This window comes from Mytilus edulis, chromosome 1, assembly GCF_963676685.1.
Source record: "Mytilus edulis chromosome 1, xbMytEdul2.2, whole genome shotgun sequence".
Lineage (NCBI taxonomy): Eukaryota > Metazoa > Mollusca > Bivalvia > Mytilida > Mytilidae > Mytilus > Mytilus edulis.
Genome location: NC_092344.1, coordinates 86,648,060 through 86,668,113, shown reverse-complemented (window position 1 = coordinate 86,668,113; position 20,054 = coordinate 86,648,060). Strand labels below are relative to the sequence as shown.

The following is a 20,054-nucleotide window of genomic DNA, read 5'->3' as shown; positions in this document are numbered from 1 at the left end:
ATGTTAATATTTAAATTTTGTCTGGTACAAATGTATATACATTGTACATGAAGTTGTTACATTGGCACATATACCACATCTCCTTATTTTTATATGAGGAGAACTATAATATTAATACCATAATCCAAGCTATTTTATCCTAGGATTTTCTTTGTAGTGAGTCTGATTTATAAATGTACATGTATAGTATAATTGTAGATGATCAGACAGTGTCTGGTTTTGAATTGTATATGTCAGTATCACATCTCCTTTGGCATTGTACATGAGAACTGTCTATTGAAGTACAAATGTACATAGAATTGTAGTCTTGCTTGCAAAAACATGAACAGTAACAAAAATTAATATTTATAATTTTATTTTTTCAAATCTTTAGGATCCTTCCATTTCTCTTTTTCTTTATAAAAATAAGTTATATACATTACAAACAAACACAAAGGATTTCTCCCAAATAAATTAGACACACCTTACTAAGCTGCTTATAAGCAACACACAAACCTACTCTCACATCCATCATTATCACTCTGAACAATTTTTTAAAATGGCTCTTTGCTCGGGCATCCATCTCCTATTATACCTCAGTTTTAACATGCACACATACAGTCATACACACGGCAAAATTCTGCCAATAAATATGTGATTTTATATTTACAAAATGAATGATTTATGATTTGAAAAATTCATAAAAATGATTTAGAGAACTTTTCTGGCAGGCAAAATCTTGTATAATTGTTGCATAAATAATAAATTTTAAAATGCAGATTCAGATTTATATAAAATCTGTTAAATATAAATTGGTAAATGTTAGTTTAGTGCCAAATTACTACATAGGAGTTAGTAAGACTCCAAGTTGTTTCTAAAATCAATGTGAATGTTAAATACTACAGAAGTACACATTTATATATATAATCAAGAAACTTGAGTGTCTCCATTGTAAAATCTACTAAAATTTGTCTCTCTATGGTATAAACCAAGTCGTAATTTTTAGCACCAGTTTATACAAAATTGAATTTACACTTATTGACAACAAAAGTACAAATGTTTCACATGCATTGAAATGGCAGTGGCAAATAAGTTCTCAGAACTTATATCATAAATAAATAAATAAAACAAGTCCTATGAGCATGTCCTCTTTGAATAGCACAATAAAATTATGCCAGACTTTGGCAAATTGTTTGATTAATCCCTGAGCATTGGAATGAGTAAGTTTATTGCATTTTTCTGTTGCACAGAATATTGACTAAATCTATTCTGTTATAAGGTTTCGTCACACACTTTCTTGGCTACTCATTGAAACAGTGTCTACAGAATTTCCATGCTGGCAAGAACTATTGTTATTATTTCCATGTAAACTAAGTTTCTCAACTGGCAACTGTGGAGTTGCTAACCATGAATGACTTAAAATGTCTTCAAAAGATGGTCTATCTGATGGACGAATTGCTAAACACTTTTTAATTAAGTCTTTCACATCATGTGATAATCTTCCCCTAAATGATACTTCCGCTTTCATGATTTGTTCATCTTGTTCAAATGGAATATCTCCACAAACTAAGTCAAATAATAAAATCCCCAAAGACCACACTGTTGCTGATCTTCCATGGTACCGATGGTGTTTTATCCATTCAGGAGGACTGTACACTCTTGTACCTTAAAAATAAAGATATGACTATTAAGAATAAGCTCGGACTTTTCTAATACATTTCTATATATTTTTTACATAATTGACAATAAGAATAAGCTCTAACTTTTTTAATGCATTTCTATACATAATTAAAGTTTTATATTTTTTAGTCTCAATTTTTGTCATCAATCAAGTAAATTCTTACTGCCTAAAGTGAAGTGATGTGTGAAGTGTTGTCACAACTCATCCTTTACATTTAAATACTTAAGTAAAGGACACACCTGAATGTCACAATGAAAGGACATATGGTCATAAGAAAGCCTGACAGATGATCAACTTTTTAATATATTAATACCCTTAATGTAATTTGTGTTAGAAAATTTTACTAATTACCCCACTTATTCATATCTAATAGCTTAAGTATTGATTTAAAAAAACTCAGGTAAATGTTTTGACATGCATGACTGCTCACAGGTATGCAAGGAGTTCTTGTGAACCAACTTAAAATGTCCCACATAATCAATCCTACAGTTGACTTGTTACAAATTATAAAAGCATTTAATTTTAGGTTGATAGCAACCAGTCATATTTTTTTGGCTAATGCTACCAATATAATAAGCCAATATCATAACTTGTTATGCACTGTAATTTAAACCTAGTTGTTAACTTTGTGTAAACAATGTATGCTATGTATGTTTCGCTACTGAATATATGAATCATTGCCAAGTTATGCTGAGACACATGTGTGATCATTTATGCTGATATTTTCAGCAGCAGCAACTGTGTAATTGATATGTTTTTCCAGCCAATGTAAAGCATTCTTAGCATCTCCCATATTGGGATTAATTAATATGTGTAGGTGGATGAACTCTAATACTCAATATTCCTATAACACTACAACAAAATGCAATCTATTAAAGATGCTCACCATCAAATGTCACATAAACTGTATCTTTGAGCAATGTACCAGATCCAAAGTCAATTATTTTCAGTTCACCAGTTTTCAAATCCACTAAAATATTTTCATCTTTAATGTCTCGGTGTACAACACCTGATCTATGAACATTATATAGAGTTTCTACAATTTGTCTAAAGAACACTTTGCTGGTTTCTTCATTAACAGCGCCTTTTTCTGTGATATAGTCAAATAAGTCTTGAACATGCTCTGGTCGTTCCATCACTATAACATAACTGTGAGCACTATTGTTTTTCACTTCATACCAATCTAACATTTTAATACATCCAGAAACATGAGAAACTTTTTTCAAGAGAATAATTTCCATTGGTATATTATGTCCATTATGAAGTCCCCATTCAGTCACTTTATTTTTGTTGATTAATTTAACAGCAACCTGAAAGATATATATGAAATTTGTTAACAACAGTACAATGTTTTCATGTTTCAAATATAAACATTTTAAGTAATGTGTTTTATTTTCTCTTTTTTCATTTTTAATTAGTTTTTACAAGAAGGGTATAGATGTCTAAAGAAATAAATGTTTTCTATTATGAAATTTGTTGTAAAAGTTAAAAACAAGGAAACAAAATTCTCTATTTTATACTTACAGGTAGACCATCACTTCTCCTTGTGCCTCCATAAACTGTTCCAAAACCACCACTTCCCAGCTGTGCACCAACATTATATGTTTTATTGAGCTCTTCTTTTCCTTTTACTGAAAAAACAAGATAGACTTATAAAAATATGAGTCTAACATAATGTATAAACAACAAAGTAACGTGGCATCAAGTAAAGATGTAATGTATAAACTCGCCATATTTCACTGCAATTTAGAAAAGTAAATTCAAACTTACTTTGCTCCTTCTTTTCTCCCGGGTTGTTATTATTAAACAACTTTCTTCCCAACATGATGATATTTGAATATATCTCTTATTTATCAACCACTAGTATCCTTAAAGTATTAGGTATTCACTAAGCAAATCTCAAAAAGACATCCCTGTTGACACGACAGAATATACAAATGTTATGAGTTTCCGAAGTTGTGTGTATAGTATTAACGTTAACTATCAATGTGCTATAATCAGGACACGATTCATGCGCTAAGGCACATCCCACTTGGAGAGATGCCAGATTTGTGTTTTGAAAAAGTCTCTTGAAATATTTTATAATTTATATCATGACAATCTCTTACAAAATGCTGAATTTACTATCCCGAGCTACGAAAAATATTATTAGCGAGGTATAAGTAATATAAAATTGAATGCAGACAGAGAACTATATTGCGTTGTAGTGATATGTCTGATTGAATATGTTATAAATCTGGCCGACTGCCAAATAATAGCTTGCCGCTATTTTTTTACCTACAAATATATTAACCAATCAGAAATACTCCCGCGTTTCTTATCTAGTAACGACCAATCAAAAGCTCCATAGCTTACAATACGCCTCGAAACGTAAACAGAACAGCGTGGTAAGGTGAATGAGTAACGTAAACAAAACATTACAGCGGGATATAAGAGAAAATTCCTTACATATTTTAAAGGCTTTAGTTTTTGAACTAAACGACTGAATCGAAACTGAATAAATCTATTTAAAGACAATATCTTTTACACTTTTTCTATGTTAACCATAATTTTTACAACAAATATTACACACTGACATGCAGGAAAACACCGAGCTAAAAATGATGTGGGGGTCAGCTTATATTATGTAAATAATATATTTCATGCAATTCTCTTTACTTGTTTGTTCATTTATTGATGTATATATATGTATGTATATATAACTTGTTCATGTATAAAATAATTAATAAAGAAAGCGCATTCTAACACACTTGTTTCAATATTAAAGTTTAGTATTTTAAGTTTATTCAACTTAACTAAGAACCTTAATTTTAGTCTTTTGAACCAACGATAAAAACTCTAAATACATACATGATTTCGTATGTTAGAAAACTTCAGTAATCACACATTTCCAAATTTCATACTGCTGATTTAATTTTTATATATTGAATGATGTAATTTTCTGTAAAGCTACATATGACTATGTACATAACGTGTTTGAACGCAGATCATATTTTATTGACATAATTATAAACGCGTCCATTTGGATAGAAATGACCTAAATTTTCAAATAATAGTAATACCCCAGATAAGAGAAAACATTTAAACAAGCTTCCTGTTCAAAAGAAAAATAGTCCTCATTCCTTCCCAGATTGAAATAGAAATAAAACTTCCCCGTTTCTATTACATAATTGCTGTTGATTTATGAAAAAAAAACATTGTTATTTTTAGTCAAGATTTGCCTTGAAGGAAAATATCAAATTGATTTAATACAGGAAATATTTCCCAGGGGGCAAGAGATATTGTAATATTATTATTTAATATTTAGGCCAAATCGATACTGAAAGGTGTGAACATATTTTTCCTGTTACAAAGAAACTTACACTATTTCACAATTAAAACACATTTCCAAAATACAGAAACTGAAAATTAATGTGTGAAAAGAACTTTTGCATTAGAACTACAATATGCTATATAATTAGAACTACAATATGCTATATAATTAGAACTACAATATGCTATAAAATCGGGTATAAGACTAAATATAAAACTAAAGTCATAACTAAATTCAGTATAAATATATTATATAAATATTGACTATTCAAGGTACCATGAGAATAAGAACCTCGAAAGGAATATTAGTTAATGTAATTATGTAATTATTTCTCGACTATGTCTCAAAGCGAAGAAATATGTTACATGTAACGGGAGATAACTGCTACGTAAAACAAAGCAATGCACGATTGGGTTGTCTGCCGACAGCAAAAGCGTGGGAGACTTTTTCCTCTCTGACAGACACTTGTCAATCTCATGAAAAACTGAGAAGTAACTATATACATTTATTATTTTTTTTCACTTACAAGTCAATTGCTGGAAGATCTTCAATTATAAACTGAGTCGACACTTCTCGCTTTATTATATTGCTTCATTCTTTGCCTTTGATAGTAATTCAATGACCGACAAATTAAAACCACTGTTTCTATTTTCTCACCTTTTGATTGTTCCAATTAAGAAATGGAAATAATTGAAAAACACCTCAGTTTTCAAAATTCTCAGGCGTCGATTCTTGTATATTTTGCTTTTAAAAACAAATTCACTAAGAAAAAGTCAATACGAAATTAGAAAAGTAATGGTAGTTATGTCAGTTAATACTCTTTTTTGTTGTTGAAATATTGGACATATTGAATATAGCGACTGTTTCAATAATTCTTATGCATGAGCATTTTTGGGTAATGTTATGTATGGCACCTAAGCAATGATTACTTGTAGACATATTCAATGTTAAAAGGGCATGCGAGTCGATACTATTTGTTTTCTAGTGACGTTCACAAATCAGACAACATTGTGACCGGTCAGAAAGAAATATGTTATGTGATAAAACGATAACAAAATCGTTCTGTAGGCCAGACAGAGTTGTCTCTCTTCCTTTAATGCTAAACATCATATAAAAAAGTAAATTTTGTACATTTACTCAATACTATAATTAAATGACTGATGTAACGGGAGTCCTATCCATTTAAGATCATTGATGTTATGTGAATAACCAAGTAAAAATGAGTGAAAATAAAACTTGGACGATTCTTTCTCAAGGTACATAACTCTAGTCCAAATAATTATGACGTTCTGGCAAGGCTATTTTTTTTTCTAGGACGCCTTCCTAAAACTTCACTTGTTCACTTTTTACTGAATATGCTCAGCATTGCCCATACATGTATATGTATTAGTTATTTTGAATTATTCTCTCTATTTCTCCATTATAAATGATGTCGAGCAGGCATATTTTGGTGCTGTTTACATTTTAAGTTGAGCTGTTGCACAGTTACGTTATAAGGGGAGTAAGCGATAACAAATTGTGCTTTAAGAAAGACAGAGTTACCTCTCTTATTGCATCATTTCGGACTGACATTTTCCTGAATATTATTTGTAACATGAATAGTAATTGAATTTGTCCTTTGTTCTTGAGTGAGATAACTTTTGTTATTTTGAGAGGGTGCAGTGTAAGAATTCATTTTTGTTAGGGGCACTTTCTAATGCCGATCTTGACCACTTTTTATAAGAGTAGCAAACGTAGCTTAAACTATAGTTCTCCTACTTCCATCTTCTTTTATTAACAAACCCAAAAAAAAACAATCAAATGGACCGGAACGGCCCCCTTATCAGGATGTGGAAGTTGTCAACATAGAAATGAATGCAATGAAGTCTCATTTGCACCGAATCGCGTCAACATATTGCACATTTCTTTCCCCCGCAATACTTTTACATCCTCACGAAAATGAACAAACGGGCAACAAGATCTCAAAGATCGACATAAACTATCGACTTCTTATTAGCCGATGCCTTATAAGACCCCCTTCCCCAATAAAGGAAATTGAGCATTTGTCATCAGACTTATAGTCAAACGAAACAAATTCTTATCAAACGTCAGACTAGTGATTCGATGGTATCCCACGACCAGAATCCTTCATTGCCATTGTATTCCTTGTTAATGCGTAAGATAAATGACTAGTGATTCGATGGTATCCCACGACCAGAATCCTTCATTACCATTGTATTCCTTGTTAATGCGTAAGATAAATTATCACAGATATTAGTTCGTTTCTAGGGTATCTTAATAATTTGAACGTAGTTTTATGTACTACAAAACACTGACTGAATTAGCATTTTACCAATTTCACATCACGACCCTAATAATTCGGAAGATTGGCAAATTAAAAATCTCCAATCAAAACGTGGGGTGGCGTTGTCATGTTAACACAATGTAGGGACCCCAACACTAGCACCAGTTTGAATTTGAAAATAATTCGGCCACTTCATATGCATGAAATACACTATGCTTCTATGTAATCATTTTTTGATTGAGTTAAGTCTGCCAATTGATATTTTATCGTATGTTTTTGTTTGTTGTGATGTTATGCTATTGTTTCAGAAAAAGGGAGAAGGTTTGGATCCATTAAAACGTTTAATCCCGCTGCAAATGTTTGCACCTGTCCTAAGTCAGGAATCTGATGTACAGTAGTTGTCGTTTGTTTATGTAATACATGTATATACGTGTTTCTCGTTTCTCGTTTTGTTTATATAGATTAGACCGTTGGTTTTCCCGTTTGAATGGTTTTACACTAGTAATTTTGGGGCCCTTTATAGCTTGTTGTTCGGTGTGAGCCAAGGCTCCGTGTTGAAGGCCGTACTTTAACCTATAATGGCGTCAGGCCCGGATGTCATTAGTCATAAGATGCTTAAAATTTGTCCCGAAAAAATTGCAATTCCATTATGTATTATATTTAATAAATCCTTGCATCAGTGCAAATATCCTTCCAGCTGGAAAATTGCAAATGTTATAGCCTTATTTAAAAAGGGGGATAGTTCATTACCTTCCAATTATAGACCTATATCACTCATAAGTTGCATAGGCAAAGTCATGGAACGTGTTGTATATAAATATGTTTACAACCACTTACAAAGATTTAAATTAATTTATGAGTATCAATCGGGTTTTCTTCCTAAATGTTCAACGGTTCACCAACTGTTAGAAATATATAATTGCATATTGAACTCACTTGAAAAGAAAGAGATAAATTGTTTTGTTTTTTGCGATTTCTCTAGAGCCTTTGATAAAGTTTGGCATGATGGTTTATTACATAAAATGAAGGCTTATGGTATAAATGGAAATCTGTTAAAATGGTTTAGAAGCTACTTAAGTGATAGAAAACAAAGGGTGGTTATCAAGCAATCTTCTTCAAAACTTTGCAGTATTTCAGCTGGAGTTCCTCAAGGGTCGGTCCTTGGACCATTACTTTTTATAATATATATTAATGATATTGCAGAAAGACTTATTTCTCTGTGCAGACTCTTCGCAGATGACACATCGTTCAGCTGTGCGGATCGTGATGCTTTTCAGATAGAAACTGTGATAAACCATGATCTAGAAAAGCTGAACGAATGGTCCAAAAAATGGTTAATGTCTTTTAATCCAGATAAAACAGAAATTATGTTATTTTCTAATGTTGAAACCCCAGAAATAAACTTTATATTCAATGATAAAAATATACCTATTACAAATATTCATAAACATTTAGGGGTTACATTTAGCAATGATGCTAAATGGAATGCCCACGTTGATAATATTATCTTAAGCACGTCTAAACATATAAATATGCTAAGGAAGTTGAAATATAAACTGAGCAGGAAAAATTTAGAAAAACTCTATTTAGTTTTTATAAGACCTTTATTTGAGTATGCAAGTGAGGTTTGGGATAATATTGGGGTAGGTTATGTCAATAAACTGGAGCAATTACAGCTCCAAGCTGCTAGGATAGTTACGGGGTTACCTATATTCACAAGCTCAAGGATTATTTATGAAGAAATTGGATGGGAAACATTAGCTGAAAGAAGAGAGAGAAGAAAAATCCAAATGTTTTATAATATTCAAAATAATAATGTTCCAGAATATTTGTCAAATTTAATTCCCCAAAAAATACAAAGTATGACGGTCTATCCTCTACGTAATGGAAATGACATCATTATTCCATTCTGCAGACTAGCATTAACTAATGATTCTTTTATTCCATCAACCATACGTCTTTGGAATAATCTTGAGGATTCAACTCGTGATGTGGAATCAATTAATAAATTTAAAACTGAACTAAAAAACCGTTATCCTCAGAGTAATATATTTGTACCGAAGCAATATGAATTTGGAAATTTATAATTTCAATTTCGAAAATTGAATATAATTCTCACCCAACTTCGATGTTTTGCATCATCCTTAAACTATGATCTATATAGGGTCAACATTATTTCTGACCCTTCCTGCCGCTGTGGTGTTAACCGTGAAGATTCCTATCATTTCTTTTTTAAATGTATATTATATTCAGACATACGAAATAAAATGCATGAAAGTCTGCGCTGGCTTCCAAATGATTGTAAAATTAACATAGAACTACTTACCTCGGGTAGTTGTCTTCTTTCTCTAGAGCAAAACCAAACCATTTTCAAAAATGTCTTTGAGTTTATTAAAAGTTCGGAAAGATTTCAAATTGTCTAGGTAGCAAACCATGATCGCACACACATCATCATCTAAGTAAAATTTCTTCTCCGTTTTTTTGTCCTTTTTATTTTTTCGTTTTTTTTTGTTTTTTTTTTTTGTTTTTTTTTTGTTTTTTTGTTTTTTTATTATTATTTTGTTTTTTTTGTTGTTATTTTTTGTTTTTTTTTTGTGTTTCTGTTTTCTAAATAATGATTTATATATTTTTATTTTTGATTTTTTTTCTGTATTATTATTGTTTTCTTTTTCTTCAATTTTCCGTCTTTTGATCCATATTTATATATATATTTACTAAATAGATATACCATTCTATACATGCATGCTCATACATATATTTTTGTATTATATTGCTATAAATGTTAAATGGAGAAGACTTCATAAGTCTGTTTGACTTGTGTCTTATCCAATTTGTACTTTAACAAATGAAATATGTTTAAACTAAACTAAAAAACCTATAATGGTTTACTTTTTAAATTGTTATTTGTATGGAGAGTTGTCTCATTGGCACTCACACCACATCTTCCTATATCTATTTCGAATTCGAAGTCACTTCTTTAAAATTGCTAGACACACGTAGGACATTGTAACTGTATAATTTTCTATCATGCCAATATTACCTTAAACTTTTTACTGTATACTATATTAACTCAAGACTCAGATTTGAAAATATGTTGTATACCGAAGTAATACAAGTAATCAATTCATTATTCGATACTGGACCTTAAGCAACCAAAAACCGATCATCATTCGACTACTCGGCGAGTTGATAGTTTTGACCGGTTAAAGGGGTATAATTATAGAACAGTAAATGTCTCATTGCCCAAATACGATTGTGTATAAGAGTTTCCCAAAATGTGGTCGAGGAAAACTTGAGTTAAAGAGTGCAGAAACGAAAATGGGACTAATAGTCGAGGTCAACATCTGAATACAGCAACCTCGGCAAAAGCGAAGACACATGGTCCTAGACTTACCCATCTTGCTACAAACTCTTCATTCAAAGAAAATATATTCCATACCAAATGGAGATTACAGCAAACAATCAACACTAAATATATATATCAACCAATCCATTGATGGCAGAAGCATCAATGCCATCAACATCAGGATCTAGCATTAACTAACCATCATTTAACACAACATCTTTCAGCACAGATATATATACCGATCATGACATCTTCACTAAAACCAAATTAAACCAAGCCAGCCATTAAAACAGTTAAGAATATTGAACATCAATTTTCAAAGTCTCAGAAAAAGGAGTATACTACTTGAAGCAATTACAAGTAACGAGCTAACTGAGCCTGACGAAATAATAGACAGTCCGCACGGAAACATAGCTTGATCCCAACATAATATCAAATGAGATCTATAAGACTACTTCCACTATGACACTGAACGACGAGATTGCCCAAACCACGGAGGGGTAACGATGGCAGCTAAACAAACATTACAGCTGGGTAACAGACACAGAGCTACTGACTGGCACTATTAACTATTAACCTAGAATGAAAAAAGATAATATACTTATAGGTGCATATTATTGACCACCAGATAAAACAGACGACAAACTTACCTGAATAAAATGAAAGACAAATAAATAAAATCAGAGCAAAACATCAAAAAGATGTATTCCTTATTGGTTGCGATTTTAACTTACCAGATATTAACTGGGCAGAACAAACTATAGACCATCGACAGTATCCTACCAGAACCGACCAGGCTTTCTTAGAACTTGTAGCTGACAACGGGTTAGAAAAAATTGAGGACTTCCCATCGCACAAAGAGAACACCTTAGATTTATTGCTTACTTCACACGCATCATTTAAATCAAGATGCAAACCTTTACCGTCTATAGAAAATAGCGACCGTGGCATCGTCCTCCTGGTATGGTTTGTAAACCACTTATACCTAAACCAGTCTTAAGTAAAATATTTCTATGGAAAAAAGCCGAAATACATAAAAATAAAGGAAGACCTTCAAAACTTCATAACAACTTTCAAAAAAATCAAAGACAGAAGCGTTGAGTCATTGTGGCAGGCAATCAAAACAGCCGTACACACAACCATAGAGAAAAGAGTACCATAAAAATGATTCAAGGAAGAAACACTCATCCATGGATTAATACAACTATTAGACGCAAAATAAACCAGAAACAAAAAGCACACAAGAAGCTAGAAAAACTAAAAAGAAAAGAAACAAGGATATGGATACATAAAAGACTACAAGAGGATGTACAGTGGTGGGAATTCAGGCAAGCCAACAAGAAATATATGGAAAAAGTCAGCTCCCACTATAAAGATAACTGAACATCTTGTCTTATATCAAGAGCAAAGGTCAAGAATGGACAGGTGTTGCACCGTTAAAAAGTAAAATGTGATTTCTACAGAGGCACACCAGCTGACATTCAAAACGACAAATTTCAGTCAGTATTTAGAAAACCTTAATAACCTTCCAAATAAAGGAATAAGTCCATACTTTACCATGAAGGACATACACATTAGCACCAACGAAGTCCACAAACTGTTAAAAACATGAAATCTCATAAAGCTACTGGTCCCGGCTCAATACCGTGTTTTTATACTGAAAGCAGCAGCAGAACAACTTGCTCCTGTACTTACAAAACTTATATCAAACACCATTGAACACTGGCGAAGTAGTGGCGGATCAAAAAAAAAGGGGGGGGGGGTCCGGGGGTTGGAACCCCCTTTTTTTAGACGATCAATGCATTTAAATTGGAGCATATAGTTGGAACCCCGCTTTTTAAAATGGCTTGATCCGCCCCTGCGAAGTCCCGCAAGATTGAAGAGATGCCCATGTAGTTCCCCTTTTCAAAAAAGACGATAGGCACATATCATCTAATTACAGACCAGTATCTCTAACTTCCATCACATGTAAGGTCTAAGAACATATTGTACATAACAACACCATAGACCAAATTGACAAAAATATTATACTTACTGATGCACAACACGGATTCCGCATAAGACGAGCATGCGAATCCCAACCAATCATAACCACCAACGACATTGCATCAAAATTAAAAAGAAACATCAAAGTAAACATCATCCTGCAAGACATTGCAATAGCATTTGACGAGGTACCCTTTCACCGCCTACTACACAGATGGAAAACTATGGCGTCAACCCAAAAACCAAGAAATGGATAAGCTTCTTCCTACACATCAGAAAGCAGAGTGTAATACTAGAAGGAGCGGTCACCACGAAATTACCAGTACTCTCAGCACAGTCCTTGGACCATAAATGTTTCTGGCTTACATTAACGACATGCCAGAAACAGCATCTACATCAGAGACCAAATTATTCGTAGATGACAGCCTACTCTTGCGTACCATCACAAACCAAGCAGATAGAGAACTTCTCCAGAAGCATTGGAAGAATGGGAAAACAATTGGCAGATGATTTTAAATGCCAAAAAATGCCGTCATAACAATATCACCGAAAAATCGACCAGTGATATAAACAACATACAAACTACACGGCTATACTCTAGACACAATTGAAGCTAGTTAATAACTAGAAATAACCATCAGCAAGTACCTAACCTGGGATAAACACATAGATAATACATAAGAAAAGGTAATAGAACATTAGGATTTATACGTAGAAATCTCAATGGCTGTACAAAACCTGTAAAGGCAGCTACATATGTATCCATGGTAAGACCTGCAGTGGAACATGCATACACAGTATGGGACCCAACAACCCAAAATAAGATCAAGGCAATAGAACAGGTACAGAAAAGAGCAGGACAATTTGTGAATAACAACTAAACATATCGAACACCTGGCTGTGTCACAAATACAAATAAAACAAACAGACTGCATACTATTCAAGATGCAGCATGATCTTATATTAGACATATATACCGTCATCAATATTTAACCTCAACTGATAACCGGGCCAGAGGTAAACACCGCTTCTACCAAGAAAGAACATGTACAGATGCTTACGGCCAATCTTTCTTCCCGAGGACCATCTCAGGGATTGGAACAACAGTTTCATTGTCCAACGCAGTTGAGGGATTCAGGGCTGGCTTAAAGACATGATCTGAAAGGAGGTAGGCAACACCAGTTGTACATGTACAGTGTTTTAATTGTATTATATTGCGATCGTTTTTAAATGTAAATAGCCAAGAGAGAACTTTCTGTGTTTCCGACACTGCGCAAAGTTTTCGCGTGGAACCAATCACATTTAGCTTTGAATCCGGTTCCTTACTGGCCTCACCCCCTGGAAGAAGAACACTTTTATCTATAGAAAATCAAGACATTAAACAAATATATACTACAGTTCCCCGATATACATTTTGCCAAGATTATGAGTTGGGAAGTGCACATGGTGGTGACAGGATACCCCTTCCTCTGTTTGGCATCTCGGTTAATAGACTTTACTCAGTACTCTGGAGTACAAAAGTTGTTCTCCAATCACAGTTTTTTATTTGTTTATTACTGAGTCTTGAGAACGATAATCGTTCCAGAAATTTGTAAAACTCCAAGAATCCATCAATGAATTATTTTAAACAACTGTTACTTCAGAAGAAGAAAAGTGCACACGCTGAAATGTCTCGCCTTCTTACAAATTATTTCAAGTTGATAGTCATAATATAAAGCTTTCCTATGTAACTACCACATAAACTAAACATGATACAAGAAAAAATGGCCAAGGTCAGAAAAACCAAACTGGAAATACATGTACACCTAACAATCATTTCATTCAATAAATATGTATTAAATATAGTTGACCTACTTACTGCACATTGTAACTAAGAAAGAAAATTAACCAGAACATATTAACATTGATCAATGAATCATGAAAATCAGGTCAAGGTCAGATGAACCCTGTTAGACAGACATGTACATCGTAAAATCATTCCATACAACAAATATAGTTGACCTATTGCTTGTAGTATATGGAAAAAAACTTGGCAATGAACAATAAAAACGAGGTCAAGGTCAAATAAAATATACCAGACTGACATGCACATCGTAAAATAATTTTATACACCAAATATATGTAAAGTTGACTTATTGCATATAGTATAAGAAAAACGGACCAAACCACAAAAACTTAACTTACACCACTGAACCGCGAAAATTAAGTCAAAGTCGCATTACACCTGCCAGTTGGACACTTTACAGTTATTCCATACACCAAACATTATATAGTATACCTATTGCTCACCGTAGTGAAAATTTATGAACACAGTACAATCATTCCGTACAACAAATATAGTTGACCTATAATTGTTTATAGTTTGAGAAAAAAATCATACAAAAAACTTTACATTGAGCAATGAACAGTAAAAACCAGGTCAAGGTCGATTTCAATATTAGAAAAACGGACCAAAGTCCATAACAACAGCTGAAAACCAAGTTGAATTTAAAAAACAAAGATGAAACTTTTTGTAAGAGAAGGTAAACAAGAAAAAAATGTACACATGAATTGTTTACTTCTGTTTAAATAGGCCTTTAAAAGATTAATAAAGGTGCATAAATTAGGATTTTATGCATATGATATACATGTTTTTACTTGAATTATTGTATTGAGCTTTGAGAATTTGTGAACTTTTAAATTATAAAAAAAAACAGTCGATTGTGACAAGTCCAAATCCAAGTGGATCTTTGTAGGGCATAAGCATAAATTCTGCTGAAGAAAAAAATCAATAGAAAGAAAACACAGTAATCTTTCTAACGCACTAATTTGCATCTCTGTCCAGACATTAGTTGTGTTGGGGGAAAAGCACAAAAATGGGCAAAAGTTGCATCGAAAGGAGAAAGCCGTCGAGTGCAACATTTTATGTTCAGGCGTGTTTGTCTTGAAAACATTAACAGCAAACTATTTGACACATACTAGTAGTAAAAAAAAGTTATTTTTTTGTGTGTTATCTTGGGCTATTAGTCTGAAAATCTTCCACGAAATATTAAATTAGAAAAATGTTTTCAACTTTCTGAAATTCCACCTGACAACCGATGAGACAATGATTGTACAATCTTGACTGCCTTTGCCCCCGTACTGTCGGGGATGGAAGATTTGAAGATTCCTTCCGCTTTTCGGTTATATTCAGAGGTAACAAAAATCTGACGCTTGAAATAACCCTTATTATTTTTGTTAAGCTGAACATTTTTTTTTCTAGATACCGGTACTCTATGCTATTCGGCAAACAAAATGAATGCAAACAAAAACAAAACTTCCAAGTTTGTACAAATAACTGTCAGCGGACCAGTAGCCTACTCGATCAAAGGACTTTTCTGCTATACAGCTTCATACAAACGTAAAGCAACGGGCTTATGTATCTGAATAAACCGAGGGTAAGATCAGTTCTATAGAATACAAATTTGTTTAATGGTACCAATATCGAACCAAACACCAAAAATATAGACCATAGAGAACATCCATAACAAAACATCAAATTTATCACCCATTGTTATATAAATAAGTTGAGCTAGGCGTCGTTACCACTATGCTTGAATCATTTATCTTGAAGGTACAACCTCTACCACATCCGGTGGCGCCAACACCAAAGACTTTAAGTTGGGTTTCACAACATTGTTGAGGCTCTGATGCCGTCACATTTACAGACAGAAAGTAAAACAAGACAGGTTTGGGAAGATCCTCATAAATTGGTAATATCTCGATTTATGAGTATTTTAAAACCAAAGACGGATATCAATCTACAGTGAAAAACAAATAAAAATGTGTAATTCATCATTATTAATATCATGGCGCACACGTTAATAGAAATGACAACATTTTCCCCGTAAAGACCGTAGTTAAATGAGAACTGAATACAAAGATAATGGCCTCCGAAAGTCCAACTTTTTGCCAGATGATATGGTCTTTTGGGGCAAAAATGTTGTCATTAAGTCATTTACGTGAATGTTTGCACCATGCACCATTACAGAGGGGGCAAGGGGGTCCCAATAACAGCAAAACAGAAAATTGATTTGGCTCATAACAGATAACAAGGAATTGAAATGGACAAAAACAGATAACAGTAAATGAAATACTAAAATAATTCGGTCTTTGACAAATCAGTATTTCTTATTACGGATATAATCCTTTGTAATGCATTCCATTTTCTATGACTATGTTTTTAGTATTAATTTGTGTATCTAGAATGTGTTTAAATTACTACTCAATGTATTATAATTTTTTTTATACGCTCGTTTACGGAACGTATTATCATGATTATGGTATACTGTTGCCCGTCTGTTGTCAACATGTCGGACATTAACTCAAAAACTCTTTAACCAATTTGCATTAAACTTTGGGAAACAAGGAACATTATTCTCATACAAAAAATTAAGATAATTCTAAATACACATTCATAAAAAATGGAATTTATTACAAAGGATAATCATAAGATATACTTGAATTGTCCTGGACCTCACTTCTGTGATGGGTAAATGTTAATGGAATCCTTCTCTGAATACGGGACAAACATATTAGTAGTAGTAGACCCCAATGTCCAATGATCTTGAATTTATACCGAATATTGACTGTCAAAAAAAAAAATGCTAACATTCCAATTTTCAATAACAGTTAACAGCAAATACATTATCACAATATAACAGATAGCAAAAAAACTAATAGCCCAATAACAGCTAACAAAGAATAAGACAATAACAGCTAACAGCAAATTTATTTTCAAAATAACAGATAACAAAGAATTAAATTGCCCCATAACAGCATAATAGTTAAACCCCTTGCCCCCCTCATTACAGCAAATCTTAAATCCACAAATTTTATATCTTTATCACTGAAATTGGATTCCTGTTTTATGGTATATTTGATACCAATAAATGGAATAATTCCCATTTATAAGGATATTCTCTAACCTGAAGAAGGAAATATAAAACGGTCATGCTTAATACGAATTATTGTACACGTACGTACTTTTGGAAGTCAATGTAGACTGGAAAGTAGTAAATCTGCGTAAGGACAGGTGAAAGCTTTCAAAAGACAACCTCCAGCGTAACTAGCTTCTTAGATATGAAATTTGAGCAAACATAGAAATTCGTGATAATGCATACTCAATTTATCAGGCGAATACATAATCGATTGCTTTTGCTAAACTCCGAGTGGCCAATGTTTCACGCATACATATGTATATTCAAGACGGCATGAGACTTCAGAGATTCATAACATACCAAGATCATACAATTTACATTTGAGTTCTCATGACTTCAATCGCCATATAAGTATTTTTTTTATAATGTTTTACTTTATCTGTTTATGAATTGTGTTCGTTTTTCAAGCTGATTATATCTATATCTTTACCCAAGCTTTTCATAGTTATCAAACCCAAACAAAGTGACAAGTCAAGGGTGTGATAGTGACAAGTCAAGGGTGTAATAGGGACAAGTCAAGGGTGTAATAGGGACAAGTCCAGGGTGTGATAGTGACAAGTCCAACAGATTCTATATATTTCTGCAGTTGATATCCTGCCTTTCAATTTTTAAGTTAAAAAATCATTTCAAAAGTTCATTTTTTTATTTACACGATATGCAATCTCTTCTCATTTTTCTTTATAATGCTTGTACAGTTTAGGATTAAACTTCCAAATAACACTGAAGAGAAAACCTGAAATTTTATATATAAAAAAAAAATTTGTATAGCTCGATTTAGCTTATTTGGCCTACTGAGCCAAACTGCCGAGATTCGGAACCTGTTTAATGTTTTACGTACGGCGTATGGTATAATTATGTAGTTACTTACTTCTTGTTGGGCTATCCATTTGATTTATAAAATATCCAAAAAAATATGTCGAGTTGTTAAATTCCTTTCTTCCCCGCCAAAATTCATTTGTTTCGTGACAGTTGATGTAAACTTCTTACGTGACCTTACATGGACTGTAAAAGTACATTTGACAGAAGTACTCTATAAATCACGTGGTACACACTAGTAAAGAACACAATTCACTTTTACCATGGTTCGCTGACTTCACGAAATCGTAGATGAATCAATGGGTTAATTTATATTTCTATAAAGGTAATTTGTAGATGAGAAATAATGACAGTGGGACCAAATGCATATAGATATATAATTTTATTTGCCTCCTATTGGAGAGTATGAAACAACGCAAAGACAATTACAATTAATCATATACAAACAACACGAGTTATGATTTACACAGAGACAGTCAATAAAGACGAGATCACGACGAAAAGTTCAATTATTTACATATGTTCATTACAGTTTGAAGATAGTTTATGTACTTCTAGCAGCAGTTGCGGTTCTGTAACAATTTACAAGAATTGTAGATAAAGTTCACACACGTGAAGTTAAACTGTTCACGTTCTTTATTCTGTAGATCAAAATCGGTGTCACAGGCAAGAATACAATTAAGCAATTTATTGTCAGTCATATTTCCTAAGTGAACACTAAATGAAATCGGGTTTATGTCTATAACACTCCTCCAAAATTGATCTCGAGCATCAACTGTATAGTCACATGATAGTATCGCATGAGTACAAGGATCATCAAAAAGTTTACCACATTTATCGCACAGTATTCTGTTGTTTTGTAAGTTCTCGCGTATAAGACAGCACGTTGATGTTACAAAATGGGCCTGTCTGCGCATCAGTGGGTGACGTAGTGCTACTCTCCACGCCGCATGCGGTACACAAAACGAGTGAATGTCTTTGAAAACAACAAAATCAGGATCCACTGCCATACGATGATGCCACTTTACTACCTCAACCTGGTAAATTGACGTCTTGACTACCGATTTCCAAATTGCCGAACTTGGGAATTGTCCATCATTGAGAAACTGATCTAGATATTTCGATAAACCATATTTTGTGAGTATTTCAATAATGTCACAAGCGAAACCTGATCTGGTGTCATATTGATTATATCTAGCATCAATGAGTCTACGGAGAAGAATACGGAATGAGACAGCTGAGTATGGAAGGCGACATGTTCTTCCAAAAAACAACAGTTTTCGTTCACATATAAAACTTTCAATTGAAAGCCATCCTAACAATGACACACACATGTCGCTTCTTGTTCTTCTTGGTAAACCTTGTATAAATTTACAAATATAGTGGTGAGTTCTTTCAAGCATCAGTATTTCAGTGCAGGTAAGTTTTCCCCAGAGTTCACAACCGTATAGTGCTTTCGGATAGCAGAGCTGACGTATAATCTTTGCGCATACAATTGGATTTACAATGGCTGGGTGTATTCCAAGGCGTATAACTGATGTTGTTGTCGAGCGCAAGGTGCGACAAGCTTTAAGAGTTCTGTCCATTGTTTTTAAAGATGTATCTAGTTGAATACCAATATGTCGAGCAGAAGTTACATAGTTAATCGGTTCTTGATATAGATATGTTGGAGTAGAAGTTCTGCGTTTACC

General features: G+C 33.1%; 1 protein-coding gene across 2 annotated transcripts; it reads right to left on the bottom strand.

Annotated features, from left to right (window-relative positions):
* Positions 1-338: 338 nt before the first annotated feature.
* On the bottom strand, positions 339-18,568 carry LOC139515136 (serine/threonine-protein kinase pim-3-like). 2 transcript variants are annotated; one of them, XM_071304709.1, is made up of 4 exons: positions 18,416-18,568; positions 3,185-3,291; positions 2,547-2,970; positions 339-1,644 (listed from the first exon to the last, which is right to left on the bottom strand). In XM_071304709.1, the coding sequence occupies exons 1-4, from the start codon at positions 18,432-18,434 to the stop codon at positions 1,265-1,267; spliced, it is 930 nt and encodes a 309-aa protein (XP_071160810.1). In that variant the 5' UTR covers positions 18,435-18,568; the 3' UTR covers positions 339-1,264. The 2 variants fall into 2 exon arrangements, with proteins under 2 accessions (XP_071160810.1, XP_071160802.1); XM_071304701.1 differs by lacking the exon at positions 18,416-18,568 and adding an exon at positions 3,431-3,909.
* Between the last annotated feature and the right edge of the window lie 1,486 nt (positions 18,569-20,054).